The 17,692-nt window shown below is 45.2% G+C and overlaps 1 protein-coding gene across 1 annotated transcript; it reads left to right on the top strand.

Annotated features, from left to right (window-relative positions):
- The first annotated feature begins 12,606 nt into the window (after window positions 1-12,606).
- Tpbg (trophoblast glycoprotein) lies at window positions 12,607-14,744 on the top strand. Its single transcript, XM_055602550.1, has one exon. The coding sequence runs from the start codon at window positions 12,718-12,720 to the stop codon at window positions 13,999-14,001; it is 1,284 nt and encodes a 427-aa protein (XP_055458525.1). The 5' UTR covers window positions 12,607-12,717; the 3' UTR covers window positions 14,002-14,744.
- Window positions 14,745-17,692: the final 2,948 nt, after the last annotated feature.

The raw sequence follows: 17,692 nt of genomic DNA, 5'->3' as shown, positions 1-17,692 counted from the left end.
TGTGTGTGTGTGTGTGTGTGTGTGTGTGTGTGTGTGTGTGTGTGTGTGTGTGTGTTTTGTATGTGTACGCAGACTACTTCTCAACAATAATTGAACATTGCACATATTTAATTTAACAATAATTCTCGGAGATTATTTCTTATCGGTCCAATGACTCTCTGGGGTAGGTGGCATCTATTGGAGAGGAGGCTAACAATCTCTGTTGTGCCCAAACCTCCTCAGAACTCACTGGTATAGGACAACAGCTATTTCATGGCCAGAGCTGTGTGTCTATGGTCAGGCTGAGCCCTGGATGATGCGGGTTGGGTTAGACCATCAAACTCTTAACCTGGACATGCAAATGCTGGTGCTTCTGCAGAATGACTGTGGGAATCTACTTTAGACTAAGTTGAACTGGACCAAACTACTTAGAGATGGATTTTTTTTTTACTTCCTCCCAAGACCAGTGGAATACTTGAATGTGGTATTCTCCTGGCAAACAGATAACCATAGGAGTGAGCCAGTCTAATCTAAGCAAAGAAGCTGCCTGAATTACATGTATACATTGAAGCAAATCACACACTGAAGGCACAGGGGACCATCTCTGGGTACAGGTAGGAGGGCATTGCCTGTTGACATGGAAAAAGGCTGCAGCTTAGGAAGGTCTGAAGGAGTAGGGCTACCGAGGCTGTCTGCCACAAACAGATGCCCCACATTTTGCTCAAGCCCCCCACTCTCAGGATATATTCAGCCTTCTACTATCATAAGTGTTGCAACAGTGACTGAGTACATATGTCATCGCCCACACATGTCACATACCCAAAGAATAAATCCTCGCTGGCGAAACTCTTGATTAAAGAATATGATGGGAGCTCTTCTAATTTTGATAGCGACTGCCAAAACACAGCTTAGAGATGATTGATTGTGACAATTTATGTCCCCGCTACCAGTGTTGGAACTCTTATCATTTAAATTCTTTTTGCTACTTTTCTTATGAATATATTATCTTTGCACTACTCTGATTTCTACAATTCTTGCTCTAAGACTGACAATCTTTTAATATGTTGAAAGTGCATTTATATTTTCTTATTTGAACCCATCTATTTCTTTCTTGTTTTGTTCTAGTATTTTCATTTTTTAAGAAAAAAAAAAAACAAAACAAAACTCCGGAAACAACAACAATCTATCTGCCGTGGAATTAAATGAAATGGCTTAGCACTCTCATTAATAATAAAGGCTGTGTGCGCTCTCAACACCTGTCATTATTTTTAAAATGTTTTCTATTTATTCTTAGAAAATATCATGCAGGCATACAGTGTATTTTGGTAATATCCACTCCCCACTTCCTCCTCCAACTTGCCCCGTATCTTTCTCCCCAATTCTTTCCCTCAGGATTTTGTGTTTTTAGTTTTTGTTTTTTGTTTGTTTGTTTTGTATTTTTTTTTTAATCCAGTGCATTCAGTTAGTGTTGCCCAAATGTTCAGGGATGGGGGAGGGGTCACCCACTGGGGCATGGGCAACTTACCCACATGGCCACTCGCACGGATAAAGGTGACTCTCCCTCAGCAGCCATGAACGGCTAGCCCCACCTGGGCTACAGGCGGGGCTTCAAAAGTCCTCCCCCATCCACAGTAGATTCTTGATTAGATTGGTGGTATGCAGGTAACCACAGATGCTGTATGTTCGTGTGTATAACACGCATGTCACACACCTGATTTGAAAATGTCAACCCTATCCAAGGTAGGGAGGATGTGAGCAGCGATATCTCCTAGTCATCCTTTGTGGTCATGAAAAATGAGTTAGAAAACCACATCAGAAGCCAGTATGGTGATTTTTGAACAAGTTAAAAATGAATCTGCCAAAGACTTCTTTCAATCTCTTGGTATTTGCCCACGATAAATAAAAATGTTTGTTCATACAGAGATTCGAATGTAAATGTTTACCCCTGTACTTGGTGTGATATCTCTAGGCCAGAAATACCCATCAAGAGGCCAAAGATAAGGCCCTATATTCATACTGTAGAATACTGTTCAGCAGGAAAAAAGAAAAAGTGGAGCTTTGATGCTTACAACAATGAGCATAAACCTCAGATTAAAAAAAAAACAATAAAAGAGCATGAACACATTTTGGTGCTTTTTGTGTATTAAAATCAGATCAGGGTCTCTAACATGCTAAGCACTTTTTTTTTTTCTCCTAAGATACAGCCCGGCATTCTTCTTCTAAGGAAGTTTAGAATTCTTTACCTCAAAGCTTGGGTGTCATGGATAAATTTTAGCATGACTTCTCAGCCTGTTCAGATGCTTGCAGACATGATGAGAAGCTCTTCAGTGTCTGCAGAATTCCACGGGCATGCAGTGCTCACATTCAGGCAGACTGCATCAGCAGTGCACTGGTCTGCTGCAGCCCGAGCCCTGCCCTGGACTGCTGCTCAGTGTCTGTGCCCCATTGGCTTTAAACCATTCCAATAGTCGCTTCTTAGTAAAGATCACTGCATCAATATCTCCTGGCTAAAGCCCTGCCGGGGTCATGGGTCGCTCCGTGATAATTCAGGATCAATGAAGGCAACCTATGCAATGTATGCTGCACCTGACTTTCCTCTGCTGTAACCCACACTGCTCAGCCACATGGCTTGACGCTGGCTTGACCCCACTCTCCTTTTGCTTTCCCTGCCAAGAAAATATGATAAATTTCTATTCCAAAATACGTAACACGCTTTGGTCCTTTGGCTGTTATACGGGAGACCTAAACTACATCAGATAAAATGCCCAACGTGTTGGATTTGAACACTTCAGACACCATCATGTTTATCAATGTGTTTTAGCTTGTGGAATCAGATTTTCAGGACACTACAGAAGCAGTATTCATGTACTCAAACTTTGGCCTCAGACTATTCACTGAAAACTCTCGCGGATGCATGCTAGATGGCTGCCAGTTTTCCAGGATGAGAAAATGGCTTGCTTTGAGGTGGTTCTTTTTGGAAGGCAGAGTGGGGTACCACATAAAGGAAAGCCCATTAATAAGTATTTGTAGACTATTAGATCTACTTGAAAGGCATTGAACTTGCCATGGTCATTACAATTGCAAATGCTCCTTCCTAATTCCTTACTGGATTGTTGTTTGGGTTTGACCTGTTTTGGTCAAGAACTAAAGAAATGGATGTCCCTCAGCACTGTTTTCAAAGTAGAATCAATTTGTATTAAGAACTGGATATGTATATGTAGGCCAGCAAGATGGTTCAGCAGGTAACGGGGATTGATGCCAAGAATCACTACCCGAGTTCAATCACTGTAGTCCATGTGGTAGACGGAAATAAGCAACTCCTGCAAATTGTCCTCTGACCTGCATGCTGCAGTGGCATGCATTTACCCAGTAAATAAAAACACAACAATTTTTCAAAATAAACAGACACATTGCTGTTTATAAACATTTTCCACGACTTACTTTTAAAAGACAGTAATTTCTTTGTGGTAAGGTGGAGCATCTTTTGGGTATATGCCTAGGAGTGGTATATCTGGGTCTCAAGGTAGAGCTATTCCCAATTTTCTAAGAAACCTCCAGATTGATTTCCACAGTGATTGTACAAGTTTTCCCTCCTACCAGCAATGGAGGAGGGTTCCCCTTTCTCCACATCCTTGCCAGCGTGTGCTGTCACTTGAGTTTTTGATCTTAGCCATTCTGATTGGTGTGAGGTGGAATCTCAAGGTTGTTTTGATTTGCATTTCCCTGATGACTAAGGACGTTAAGCATTTCTTTTAGTGCTTCTTGGTCATTAGAGATTCCTCTGTTGAGAATTCTCTTCTTTTAGCTCTGTACCCCATTTTTAAATTGGGTGTTTGGTTTCTTAGTGTTTAATGTCTTGAGTTCTTTATATATTTTGGATACTAGCCCTCTGTCAGATGTAGAGTTGATGCAGATCCTTTCCCATTCTGTAAGCTGCCTAGAAAACAACTTCTTAACATAGTCTACACTAAGGACTCCTACACGCTCAGCAACTCCAGATGCAGAGGGATGGATGCAGGTGAGCTGTGCTGGCACCTCAAACTGAGCAAGTGGCAAGGCTGTCAGAGGGAGTTTTGGTAAACTTCCAGACAAAATAGCATTTATTCTCCTGGTAAACAGCAAAGTTTTATTCCTTGAAAATACCTATTGTAGTCTGACTGTGAAATGGATCTGATTCTAGGCTAACACTTCAGAGGTTAATCTGTAAGAACGCATATTTGAAAGTCACTCAAGACAGAACAATTCTTCATTGTAGGGAGTTGCTGTCTAATTAAAGGATTTCTAATATCCTTGGCCTCTGCCCACTAAATGCCAGGAGCTCTCAATTACTGTTGACAACCGGAAAACGCTCCAGAAACATCTGAAATGCCCAGTGGGGGCAGCCACTGTGTTGAAAGCCAAGTGCCTGTATTATCTACTCCCCATCACAACACCCAGTCTTTTACCTCAGCTTTAGTTAAGGTTTTGTTTGTTTTTTGTTAACCCTGTCTCAAACTTGGGTCTCCAAATTTCTCTCTCTACCTTCACTCTTCTCTGCCGAAAAGTCACTGTCCATGTGACTATCCCATTGCCCACTGAAATTCGTACCTCTCCAGCACCATAAGATAAATCAACCCTTTGGGGGGTCAACCACATTTAATTTCCTGTTGGAAAGGAGCAGGGTTCGAGACAGGGTCTGACGTAGCTTAGGCTGGCCTCAAACTTGTTATGTAGCTCAGGATGGCCTTGAAGTCTTAACATCCTTGTTTCTATTTCCCAAGCACTGACATCACAGGTATGTCCCCACATCTGGCTTGATCTGCCCTATTTCAAACTGGATCTGATTATCTCCCTCCTATGTCTGTCCGTACTCTTCCGCATGCAGCTTCCAGATCTGAACATTCCAACTCTTTGATCAAGCTCTTACTAGTGCTTTAAAATATATCTCAGGCATTGTGACCCAGTGAATCCTGATACCAGATCCACTCTGTCCAGAGCTTTGTACCAGCCATTCTGACTGTTAGTCTATGTTCCCACATGACTGAATTAACTGAGGGACTTTTAGCCTAAGGAGCACATGAGTGATGGCCAAAAGGTGAGGTATTAAAGAGTTTTTTGAATTAATGTTGAGTGTGTTGGCTTTTCGAAGACCTGTGCATATGATACAACTATTTTTATTTGCTTTCTACTATTTTCTCATCCATGAAGAAACACCTATTACCAACTTACTCATGTATGGCAGCCTGTCACATCCTTTTGGCATGTTCTTTAATATGTATCTAATTACCAATGAACTTGAAAAACATCTTTATTATATTTTTAATAGCCTCAACTCTACTTTTTTACTGACTCTTGAGATAAAATCTGTCTATCTTTGACCCATTCTCTAGCTTATATTTTACTTAAGTCAGTTTGTTTTGAAAAAGGGACTAAATTTAATTCTTCCTAAAACAATATGAAATCAGTTCATAAGAATGTTCTTTTTAATTGTGAATAATTTTTATTTAAGGTCTGTGTAAGTATGTTTTGCTTGCAAGTATGTCTGTTCATATTATGTGCATAGTGCCCTCGGAGGCCAGAAGAGGGTGTTGGATCCCCTGGGACTAGAGTTATAGCTAGTTGTGAGTGGCCATGTGGGTGCTAGGGTGAACCTGAGTCCCGTGGAAGTGCAGCCAGTGTTCTTAATCACCCCTCCATCCTCCATTAATCACTGAGACACCCCTCCATCCTCCATTAATCTCTGAGACATCTCTCCATCCTCCATTAATCACTGAGACATCCCTCAATCCTCCATGAACAATTTTTAAAAGTAATGCTTCCACCTCCTCTTCCCTTTCTCTCCTTACTTCTTGTATGCATGTGGTCATGGCTGTTTTAAGTTTTAGCTAATGGTTCTGTAACAGATTTGCTTGGTATTCAACGCTTGCTTTATGTTTGACAATTTTCAGACTAGAGAGTGTTCTCTCCATCAATTCCTTTGCTAATTTTAGGCAAAGACCAAAAGTAACTAGTTTTAAGGAATCTTGGTGCTTGTCCACTTTGAACCTCCTGGCTTCTCTCTGCTAGTTACCACTTGAGGTTGGAAGGTATCACTAGCTCTCTCTCTCTCTCTCTTAAATTCCCTGTAGTTCCAAGATTTAGCATCAATATTTTAGTAATATCTTTTTTAGTGACTTTCCTTTGGGTCATTAGAATAAAAATGATTCCTGTAGAAATAATCTTTTACATAAATGTTAGTGTGAGGCTATTTTCCTGGAGGCTACAACATGACCTTCAGAAATATATTAAATTGACTTTGTAAGGACATTGAGCTTTTCTTCCATTCCCCTTTTGAAGATGTGCTCTGAAACCCTCTGTCCTGCTTCAGAGCATGTAAATAGCATTATGCGCAAAAAATTTTCAAGCTGTCAAGAGTAAAGTAAGTATGATAATTTAGTATAATTAAATGCCTAAGACAATCAAAATAGAACTGATCCTGGTAAGTTTTTCTCACTTGCAGGAAACTTCTTTAAAAGTAGTTTTCCTTGTTGCAATCATGGTTTTGAAAATCTGTAGTGTAAGCGGCTCATGGTGGCACATTCCTGTAATCAAGCACTTGGGAGGCAGAGGCAGGAGAACAGGGCCATCCATGTTTACACAGAGCTTTTGGCTAACCAAGGCTTCACAGTAAGACTTTGTCTCTAAAAGCCAAAACCAAAGTTAGATGTTTGAAGTTGGTCTAATGTATGTTACTACCCCTCAAGATTTGGTTCTACCTATCTTTGTTTTATAAACCTGCCTAAGACATACCTGATTGGTTGATGAAACCTGCCTATACCTGGGCAGGGAAGAATGGGTTAGGCATAGCTAAGGTTCCCAGGCTTGGAGAGGTTCAAGAGAATCACGGGAGACAGACGGATGGAAAGAGAGAAAGAAGGAGGACACCACAATTGGTTAGTGTGGAGAAGAAACCACGTGGCCTGGGAGGAGGGACTCCAATAATGGCATGAAAAGGCCCAGATGAAGAATGCAAGCAAGTACCATGGGATTATACATGGAAGGTGGTCCAGATAGAAAGGATTAAGGTGGATGGCATTGGGTTGTGGTGGGGAGATGGATGGTGAGGTTACTGAGACAGTGTAAGTGAAATATCTGCCCAGCCCAAGGTAAATAAGGCAATTATAATATAACAGGTGTCTGTGCCTTATTATTTGTGATAGCAGGTTAGATAAAAACTGCCGTGATAATCTTAGGGCTAACAATAAAGATTATACAGCCCGACCCTCATTTATTAATTATTTAATACAACAGTTGTAGCACAGTAGTCCACAATATGCAGCATTTTACAGTCTTAAGGAAGAAAGCAGGATGGCAGGTGGCCCAGCAGGTAAAAGTGATTTCCTTTCAAGCACATAGAAAAGGCTGCATGTGAGAATGGAGAGCTTGTAAGCCCCACCCTGGGGAAGGTCCAGAGCAGTAGATTGCTGGAGTTTGCTGGCCTGCCAGAGTAGCCTACTTGGTCACCTCCAGGCCAGGGACTTTGTGATGAACGCCACTTAAGGCTGTCCTCTAATCTCCCTATGTACACTCACACCCATGTGAATATCTATCTGCAGACACCCCCTACAAAAACGTGTGTGCACACGAAATATATTTTTAAATGAAGAAAAACTGTAAATAATACATATAGTATATATGTATGATCCTATTCTTAGAAAAAAACAGAATCAAAATACACATAAATTTGGGGGCTAGAGAAACAGCTCAGTAAAATACTTTTAGTTTCTGGTGGTTAATACTATCAACTCAACAGGCTCTAGAATCGCCTATGGGATGAGCCTTTGAGCACAGCGGTAAAGGATTATCTAGGTTTTTGTTAAGTCAGCTGTGCAGGTACACCTTAACTATGGACAGCACCATTCTATGTGCTGGGGGCCTGGGGGAATAAAAAGGGGAAAGCAAGCTGAAGAGAGTGCTGATGGAGCTCTGCTTCCTGATTGTGAACACAACTCAATCACCAGCCTCAGGCTCCTGCTGACAAGACTTTCCCCTCCACCACACCTGGCTGCACCCTTGGACTGTTACCTAAAACAAATCCTATCTCCTTCAAACTTTGTTTGTTGGGGCATTTCATCACAGCAACAGGAAGAGTAAACGAAATGGAAAACCGGAGCTGGGTATTGGGTCGCTGCTATGATAAACTGGCCCCCTCCTTGGTCCTCAGGATTTTCGGACTGGTTTGCAAGAGGAATGTGCAAGAGATTGAAACTTTAGGCTAGACAATCCCTCACATACTAAAAGCATAGCTTAGTGGCCCATTCTGGTAGAAACTCAGAAGGCAAGCGTGCTTGGAGTAGCACAGATAGTAGAGGTTCATTCAGCCCGTGAGATTTCAGAAGGGGCTGTCAAGAACTAGAGGCTTTTCTTGTTACATTCTGGCAAAGAATCTAGTGAAATTCTGTGTGTGCCCTAAGAACTTGTGTGATGATGAATTTAAAAGTCAGAAACTAATCTCTTCGACAGAGAAAATCATCAAGACAGAATATCCTCAGGAGGTGGTGTGGCTGTTGTTCGATTATTTTATTCAGATATACAGTGAGAGGGAGTGATCCAAGCTATTGGATCTCAGATGAGACTAGGGATTTAGAATTTTAAACAGAAATGGGATTTTTAAGGACTATACAGACATTTGATGTTGGACCAAATCCATTTTGCATCATGGGATATCCATGAGCCCTTGGAGCTGAGTGGAAGATGGTTCTGGCTTAAGAGTAGTGTGTTTGGGTGTCAAGTCGGCAAAGGGTAGAGGTGTGACGGTTAATATCGTCAACTTGAGAGGATCTCTAATCAACTAGGAGACAAGGTTCTGTACATGCCTGTGAGGGTTGACTGACGTGGGAAGATCCAACCGGACTGTGGGCAATACCACAGTATTGATTGATAAAACTGAAATTAAGGTTAACTCTGTGTCTGTTACTTCCATTTCTTAAGTGGTCTAGCTTAGAGAGCCCCTTTTCTCACCCTGTACAACCATCACTCCCATGGTTATAGAAATACATCACAATAGATAACTGGAAGGAGAATAATTAGGGAGAGCACAATAACAACAGCCTATTTTGCTGAGTGTATCTCAGTTTTCACGGAAATCCCTTGAATGGAACGTGTGGCTCTAGTTTACAGATTTGAGTACCAGAAATACACAGAGAGGCTCCACAGTGTGTGCATGTTGGAGGTGTGAATGACTGTTTCTGGTCCTTGCTAGTTGCCAAGTGCAGGGAAAAAGCTGAGAGACACTCAGATGTGCTGCCTATCTGGCCACCTTCAGGCTTGCCCGACCTTTAACACCGTCATCTATGAAGTTCACACGGAAGAAACATGTAATTGAGTTAAAGAACAAAAACCTCATGTTTTAAATAAGTATGTATGTATGTATGTATGTATGTATGTATGTATGTATCTATCTATCTATCTATCTATCTATCTATCTATCTATCTATATGTCTGTCTGTCTGTCTGTCTATGGTGTCGGATGCATTCATAGCCACCCTTGGCAGCAGGGTAAATATATTCTAAGATTGGGACTTTGCACAGGCTTCTTCATCTGGCCTAGAGGTGAAATGTGAAGGCACGAGACTCAGGCAGCTCCATCCTGGTTCCATCTCCACTTTCCGCTTGACAACATCTATACTTTCATGCCAGCTTTCTCATCCATAAAACTGGAGTGAGAAGATTTTTCTTGGCTGCGATGTGCGGAGTAACCGGGTGATTGTTATCCAATAGCATGACTAGGCAAGTAGAAGTAGACAGTTGATGCTAGGTCATACTAGCTCACAGCCATGCTGTTTTGTTTTGTTTTTGCTTTGTTTGCTTGTTAGTTTGGAAAACTGAACAGAAAGAGCACCGGTCGATGGTCCTAATGCTGCTGTATCTTGCCTCTGTGGTGCTCTGAGGATCAGGTGAGGATATGTGGCACTTTTCTAAATTTTAAAGATCCAGAGCACCAGAGCACTTGCTCTTTTGACAGAAATCAGATTTAAGACCATGCCAGAGGATCAGAAAAATTCTTCCCTTGTCATTTACTTTACTACAAAAACTAGGCAATAAAATTGCCTTGTTCGGGGTATAGTCTTAGGAGTTTTAGCACAAGTATGGGTTTATATAACTACCTTCATGATTGCCACACACACAACTTAAGCTTCTGAGTCCGTTTTTTGTTTTTGTTTTTTCCTCCAAAGCTTTTCACATTTATATTGCAAAACACTTTTAAAAATAAGTGAAAGGGATTTAGATAAATGTGAAGATGCAAATTAATGAAACTGTCTTTTTGCACAAATCTCTGCAGTCTCCGGGCTCTGCAGCTCCCCCCCACCCCCACCCCCCGGGCCATTTTGGCTGGTGTTGTGCGGACTATCTTTCCACAGAAAGAATCAGCCATAGATTCAGAATTAGATTGCCACAGTAGGATGCATGTTGCAGAAACAATCACCAGCATCATTAATTTGATCCCTTTTTATTATACTGTTTATATAGACCTTTTATTATACTGTTTGTCTTGTCATTTTCTGTCTATAACGAACAAGCCTGGAATAACCCACACCTTTCACACTGGGGAAAAAATTATTTCACTGGAGGAAATAAGAGTTTTTGAGAGAGCAATGACAGGGCGTTTGGAACTTCAAATCTCCCAGATTTAATGACATTGGTCCTATAAATGCATTCCAGTCCTTTCCCTAATCCATCATCCGACGCCTGCCAGCGCCCCCTGGGAAACCGACTTTGGGACAAACTTCTTTCCCAGGTCAGCCCGCCCACCTCCCGCCGCGAGCGCTCTGCGCCTAAGTGACTTGTGCTGACACAACGCATCGCATCTGGTGGAGGGAGCTTTCCGGGTGACTCACGTCTTCGCTATTTGCCTTTGTTTCTGGGGTGTTTTAGCAGCGGTCTTCTTCCCTCTGGTTTTAATTTTGAGAGGAAGGGGGAAGGAAAAAAAAAAAAACAAAAAACAAAAAAAACAAAAACCAACCACCCATAATGAATCAAGAATGAGTGTCCTTTCCACCAACCCTCCCCCCCACTTTAAAGTTGACTCTCTTTGCAAGTTTCCTAACTACCCAAGACGTGCGGGGGCGTCACAGGTAGGAAGTCATTAACTACCTACCTACCCCTCGCTCCGAAGTTGCCAGCCTGACCTAGCCACGCCGAGAGAGGGGACTTTGTAGAACCTCCCTCACCAGCCGGGCGCCTGCCGCGGCGTGTGCAGCTCGCTCGTCCCTGCTGCTGCTCGGCGTTGATGTGGGTCACGCTTCTGTTCCTCTCGTCGCAGCCGGCGGTGCCCCGAGCGCCGTGAATTCCGAGAGATCCGCCGGCGGTTCGGCTTCTGCCCGAGGTAAATACGCTATGCAAAATACGGACCCACCAAAGGATGCCGGGGAGGGGGAACAGGAGGGGGATCCCTCGCCTCCCCCGGGCGCCCTGCTCGTTTGTCCCCGCCCGGGGGAGGCACGCAGCCCAGGTTGCCCTCGTCCCCCTCCTTAAAGCTCCCGCCGTGGGCAGCCGGGTTGGGCTGCGGGTAGCCTCGGTCTCTCTCGCGGCCCCGGCCCTCCCCGCCCCCAGGCTTGGTTTTTCCCAGCCTTGGAGGCTGGACCGGAGGCTCGGGTGTGCGGAGAGCCGGCGCCCGCCGCGGGAACCGGGAAGGCGCGGGGACTCGGGTGGCCCTCGGAGTTGACTTTGGAGGCGCGGGGGTGAGCGGTGGGGGGACCCGGCGGCCGGGTCAGGAACCTGGAGGCGGGACTGGGGCTCCTCTCCCTGAGGGGTGGTGAGGGGAGCGGGGGTCCAGCCACCACCCCGCCCACCGTCCTGGGGCTGCTTTGTTGGCGGGTTCCATCCCTTTCCCTGGAGATGCCTGAACCCTGTGGGGGTCCGGAGGATGGAGGGCCACGGGCTAGGGGATTCGGGAGTGGGCGAGCAGCTGCAGGGGCTCTGCTCTCCCCCCACTCCAAGCGAAAAAGGAGCTCGGAGGAGCCGAGTAACCCGAAACTTCTCTCTCGCCCCAACTCGGGAGGGGAGGAGCGGCGGGGGCGGGGACCCCGGAAGGCAGGTGGCCCGCGGGGCGGTGGAAGCTGGAGGCGCCGGGAGGAGGGAGAAGTTTGCTCGGCCGAAGTTCGAGGCGAGAGAGGAGCGCGATCGGGGCTGGAGCGGGGCGGGAGGTGGCCCGGGTCCGGACGGCGCGGGGCCCGGAAGAGGCAGGCTTGGCGCTCGGGAGTGGGGACCGCGTCCCTCGGTGGGGGGGAAGGACGCACGCGGGAGGCTTGGGCCCGGCGGGTAACGTAGGGGCCACTTGGTCTCGTACCCGTGGCGCCTCGGCTCGGCCCGTCGCCGCTCCTCACCCTTCCCTCCCGCTCGTCCCAGGTCGCTCGTCTGATCCTGCCCCGCGAGAGGCGCCAACAAAAGAGTCAAGGAGGTGCCACCCCTGCGGCGGCGGCGGCGGGAGGAGGAGGAGGAGGAGGAGGAGGAGCGCCCGGACCTGTGTCGCAACCCGCCGTGCGTACTCGCTTGGAGGGAAAGGCGGGGAGCCTCTCCGGGAAGGGGACGCCCGGTGACCCCGGGGTGAGCCCAACTTCCAGCTTCGGCGTCTCCTCCTCCCCGGCTCCCACGCGAGGAAAGTTTGCAGCCGACGCCTGCGGCCGGGCTCGCTTCCTCCCCAACCCCACCCCCATCCCCCCGGGCCCAACCGGTCGAGTCTCGGGAGCGGGCACCGGTCCCAGCTCCGGGGGAACCGCGATGCCTGGGGCGGCTTCCCGGGGCCCCTCGGCCGGGGACGGGCGGCTGAGGTTGGCGAGGCTGGCGCTGGTGCTGCTGGGTTGGGTGTCGGCGTCGGCGCCCAGCAATTCGGTATCCTCGTCTCCCACGTCCCCGGCAGCAGCCTTCCTGGCCCCGGGGTCTGCGCAGCCTCCCCCGGCCGAGCGCTGCCCGGCGGCGTGCGAGTGCTCCGAGGCGGCGCGCACGGTCAAGTGCGTGAACCGCAACCTGCCGGAGGTGCCGGCCGACCTGCCGCCCTACGTGCGCAACCTCTTCCTCACCGGCAACCAGCTGAGCGCGCTGCCGCCCGGCGCCTTCGCCCGCCGGCCGCCGCTGGCCGAGCTGGCGACGCTCAACCTCAGCGGCAACCACCTGAAGGAGGTGTGTGCGGGCGCCTTTGAGCAGCTGCCCGGCCTGCGCCTGCTCGACCTCAGCCACAACCCCCTCACCAACCTCAGCGCCCTCGCCTTTGCGGGCGCCAACGCCAGCGTCTCGGCCCCCGGCCCCCTGATGGAGCTGCACCTGAACCACATCGTGCCCCCCGAGGATCAGCGGCAGAACGGCAGCTTCGAGGGCATGGTGGCCTTCGAGGGCATGGTGGCCGCTGCCCTGAGCTCAGGCCTTACCCTGCAAGGGCTGCGGCGCCTGGAGCTGGCCAGCAATCACTTCCTCTTCCTGCCTCGGGACTTACTGGCCCAACTGCCCAATCTAAGGCATCTGGACCTTCGGAACAACTCCCTAGTGAGCCTGACCTACGCGTCTTTCCGCAACCTGACACACCTCGAAAGCCTCCACTTGGAGGACAATGCCCTCAAGGTCCTTCACAACTCCACCTTGACTGAGTGGCAAAGCCTGGCCCACGTCAGGGTGTTCCTAGACAACAACCCCTGGGTTTGCGACTGCTACCTGGCTGACATGGTGGCTTGGCTTAAAGAGACAGAGGTGGTGCCTGATAAAGCCAGGCTCACCTGCGCATTCCCGGAAAAAATGAGGAATCGTGGCCTCTTGGACCTGAACAGCTCTGACCTGGACTGTGACGCTATCCTTCCCCCATCCCTGCAGACTTCCTATGTCTTCCTAGGTATTGTTTTAGCCCTGATAGGCGCTATTTTCCTCTTGGTGTTGTATTTGAACCGAAAAGGCATAAAAAAGTGGATGCATAACATCAGAGACGCCTGCAGGGATCACATGGAAGGGTATCATTACAGATACGAAATCAACGCGGACCCCAGACTAACAAATCTGAGTTCCAACTCGGATGTCTGAGAAACGGGACTGGTCAACAACAGTTCTGCATGAGGTGTAGACTTAAGTTTTTGTTTTGTTTTCTTTACTAGGCTTGCTGCACTTCCACCCTGCACAGAAGACACCATTGACTTTGAAAGCAGTGAAGGGATTTTGCTTCCTTGTTATGTAGAATTCCTGGTGTGTTCTGTTAATGTACAAACACGAACAACTGTGCATACAATGTTTGTTTGCCCTTTTCGTTACTCCTCGATGCCTGCGGGAGGGATTTTTTTCGTTTTCCTCTCAAGTTGCAGCCTGGACATGGATTCTTTCTTAGCTCAAGGTGTAGCACAGATAGCGTTCAACGGAAGCTGCCTCAATTTTTTTTTTTTTTTGAGAAAAGTACTTTATTCATAAATATGAGTTTCATCCTCACCTAAATTATGGAGAAAAATAATTGCATCCCCCAAATGCCTGCAGATCATAGCAAGCTCTTACATAGAACTCTGTAGTGTACAGGGGCACCTGCATCCAAGAGCATGCTTACATTTTACTGTTCTGCCTATTAAAAAAAACAATTGCAACTTCAGGTAACTTCTTTGAGAAACTAAATTACTTTTTGATTGCGGTTTATAGGAAACTGTCCTAAGGTGTTTCGGTTTTTTTTTTTGTTTGTTTGTTTTTTTTGTTTTGTTTTGTTTTGTCTTGTTTTTTTATAAGCTGCATTGGGATCCAACAGATTGGATTGTTTAAAAAAAAATCAATAAAGAGTCTTAAAAGAAGTGTGGTGTGTTCACGTTTGGTACTTTGCAAAGAAGATTAAAGGCAATGATGTTGAGTGGTCTTGGCTGTGAGTTAGCAGATCTGAGGATCACACTGGAGCAGCGGCTTGATAGTAATAGGCTGGAGAGGGTTCTGAAATGCGGATTATTTTAGGGCCTAAATAGAATAAAAATATTTATAGGGCCTGAGTATCAGAGGTCCCCCAGTTAATAGTGTTCAGGATGCGTTACTTAAAAGAGCACTGTGAGGTTGGTAATCGTGCGAAGAGTTCTTTATGAGAAGCGTGCTACAGCTGCCACTTTGTCTAGACTAATGAAGTTGTTAAGTCACTGGTAAAACGGAATGAGGGTGTCCCACGGAATTTCAGAGCCAAGTGGGAGCCATGTGTTGGTGGCAATAAATGTGAGAAAGTAAAGCATCTTAAAATATCCTGAAATAAAGTATTTTAAAACACAAATAAAAACTATTTTCAGAATTCACAAATCAGAACTCAGAGAATCTTGAGAATATTTTCTTAAATTTTCAAGGTGGAACAGTGTATTTTTTTTTTTTGAGGTGCTTTCATTTAAACTTAAAGGAATAACCAGAGATAAATATTTGTATCTAGAAACAAGGGTTATAAGTAGTTATCAGGTTCTTTTATATTCAGTATTTAAAAGTTTGAGAGTTTTTCTTTTAGAGGCTAAACTCAGAGTGCTAAATAAATGTATACACCTTTATAAGGAATAAGTCATATTTAGGTATAAATTAAAGCAATTCTTCATTAATACTCTTGTCATGCTGTATTCTCCTGTCTCGTCTCTACCCCTCCCCCATCCTCATCTGCCACTTAGAGTGAACAGTAAATTTCATTGATCTGTTTCCAGGCCACTGACTCAAGGAATGTAAGTTTAGCCATTATCCCCTAACTTCAGATAGGAGGACGCTTACCTCAGTAAGCTTCGGGACCTGTTTTCCTTTTAAGTGGTTCATGTCTACAATGCTTTACGTTTGAAATCTAAGTAAAGCAGCTCTCACCTTAAGTTATAAAGCTCTTTGCAGATTACTTCTTGCAGCTGAATTCAGGAGTTTTCAAAAATATGTGAATGTATTCATGGTTTAGAATTGGTTACATGGGCTAGTATGAACACTGGGCTTTAAGATCTTATGGTTTGTGTGGCTTACTCTGTCCAGTAGTATTCATTACTTAATGGGTAACATTTGTGATCCTATAATTACCTGAGTAAAGGCTAAATATGTGATACTGAGTGTTTCATTAAACATGTTATGTGTGTATGTGGAGTCCATAACCTGGCTGACTGGCATTATTTTCAAAGAATAATGAAGATGCTAGTCTTCCAAAACTAGTAAAAACATCCGATAAATGATAGAAATGAACTAGTGGTGACAGGTTGGTGGATGTGTAGGTACTGCACAGTATTGATAGGACCTGTCTTAGAAGGGTTATTTCTTTGCCACCCAATAATCAAGCAGTTCAAAACTGAGCATTATTGAAGATTCAGGAACTCCATAGTTTCATTGATTTTTTTCTTTTTCTTTTTCTGTCAGCAACCAAAACAGTGATGAATCTGATTAGATGAAGATGACCCTCATGCCCGCTAGGAGGTGGCTGTTTTAAGGTTGTCATTCCCCTCACCCCACTGTCCTGCTCTTCTGCATGAGCCTGCTGATGTACTTGAGCCCTGGTTTGTACTGTGATAATACATGACGTCTAGGGCAATATAGGTGTTCTACCTTTTTTGGAAGACAGGTGTTCTATAAACACCCATGAGAGTGGTAGAATATATGAAATGTAAACAACAGTGACTTTATTGAAAACAAACAATTATACTTGCTATGAATACTGCTCTTTACCGTTATACATGGTTCTCAGAAACCTACAGAACTCCATTTTAAAACTAAATTTTGCTTGCTATTATGCTTTATTGCAGAGGTGAAGTGTTCAAGTGCTCAGCAGACATCTTTATATCCTTAACAAATTTCATTTGGAGAAAGCTAGAGAAATTCATTTTTTTAAATCTTCTGATTTGAAAAGCTATTATTGAATATCTATTAAATTCCTATGTAGGACACTCACTCTTCAACATTAATTCTTATTGTCAGTTCGGCTGCCCTGAGCGCAATTCATTGGTGATCTATAAGGTTTCTCTTAGGAAACAGGGAGACTTTGAAACACATTTGATGGGTTGATTTCTTTTTCTTTTTTCTTAATTTATTTTAAGGAAGAAAAGTTCCACACTAAAAGATGAACGGGAAGGCTGGGTGGAAATACATGAGCGGCTCAAAGTGAGTAAGTTCTGACGAAATGTCATGATTGACAGTGGATGTGAATAATGCTCACTGCAGTGCTCAATTAAAATGTCACTTAACACTTGTTTCATGTTTTAAAGGTGGCTGTGACAGGAGGCTCCAGTCTTCCTTAGGCTTACCCTCTGTTCTCTTGGGCCTGGGGTTCTAGTGCTGAGCTTACATGGTGGAAGATGCTAGAAGCTTCTCAAGTTTTCCTGGGGTTCATCCTTCATGTCATCCCTGCATTGACTTTTCTCCAAAGACTTCAGTAACAGATACCATGAGGACCTGAGAGTTAAACACATGCTTCCTCCCTGCTCTGAAATCCCCTCCACAATCCAGCCTTCAGAGCACCTTCATGAAGTCAGACTCTCATTAGAGCAGGTTGGGGGATTGTTGATGACATATGAAAACTCTTTACTAATCCCTTTCTGAAAGGTTTCAGCAGCCGGGCAGAGCTGTGGTAGACATGGGTAGCCAAGCAGCCCTGAACTGTCCTGGACTCTCCTCTCCTTTCAGGTGAGGAAATGGCTTCTTGCGGGTTTCCATACCTTTTTATTCTTCTTGGAGATTGGATTCAGAAAGGCAGGCTCTTCAAGTTTTGTGTTTTACCTTAGAACATTTTAGCAAGTCGGTCATTGTCATAGGTTTAAAAAAT

The sequence above is a fragment of the Psammomys obesus genome, unplaced genomic scaffold, assembly GCF_907164565.1.
Source record: "Psammomys obesus unplaced genomic scaffold, mPsaObe1.curated_primary_1811, whole genome shotgun sequence".
NCBI classification, from domain to species: Eukaryota; Metazoa; Chordata; class Mammalia; order Rodentia; family Muridae; genus Psammomys; species Psammomys obesus.
The sequence above is the reverse complement of the archived record's forward strand: the minus strand, read 5'-3'. Positions and strand labels throughout refer to the sequence as shown.

Coding starts and splice junctions, on each gene's coding strand:
- Tpbg (XM_055602550.1), top strand. CDS start 12,718: ATGCCTGGGGCGGCTTCCCGGGGCCCCTCGGCCGGGGACGGGCGGCTG.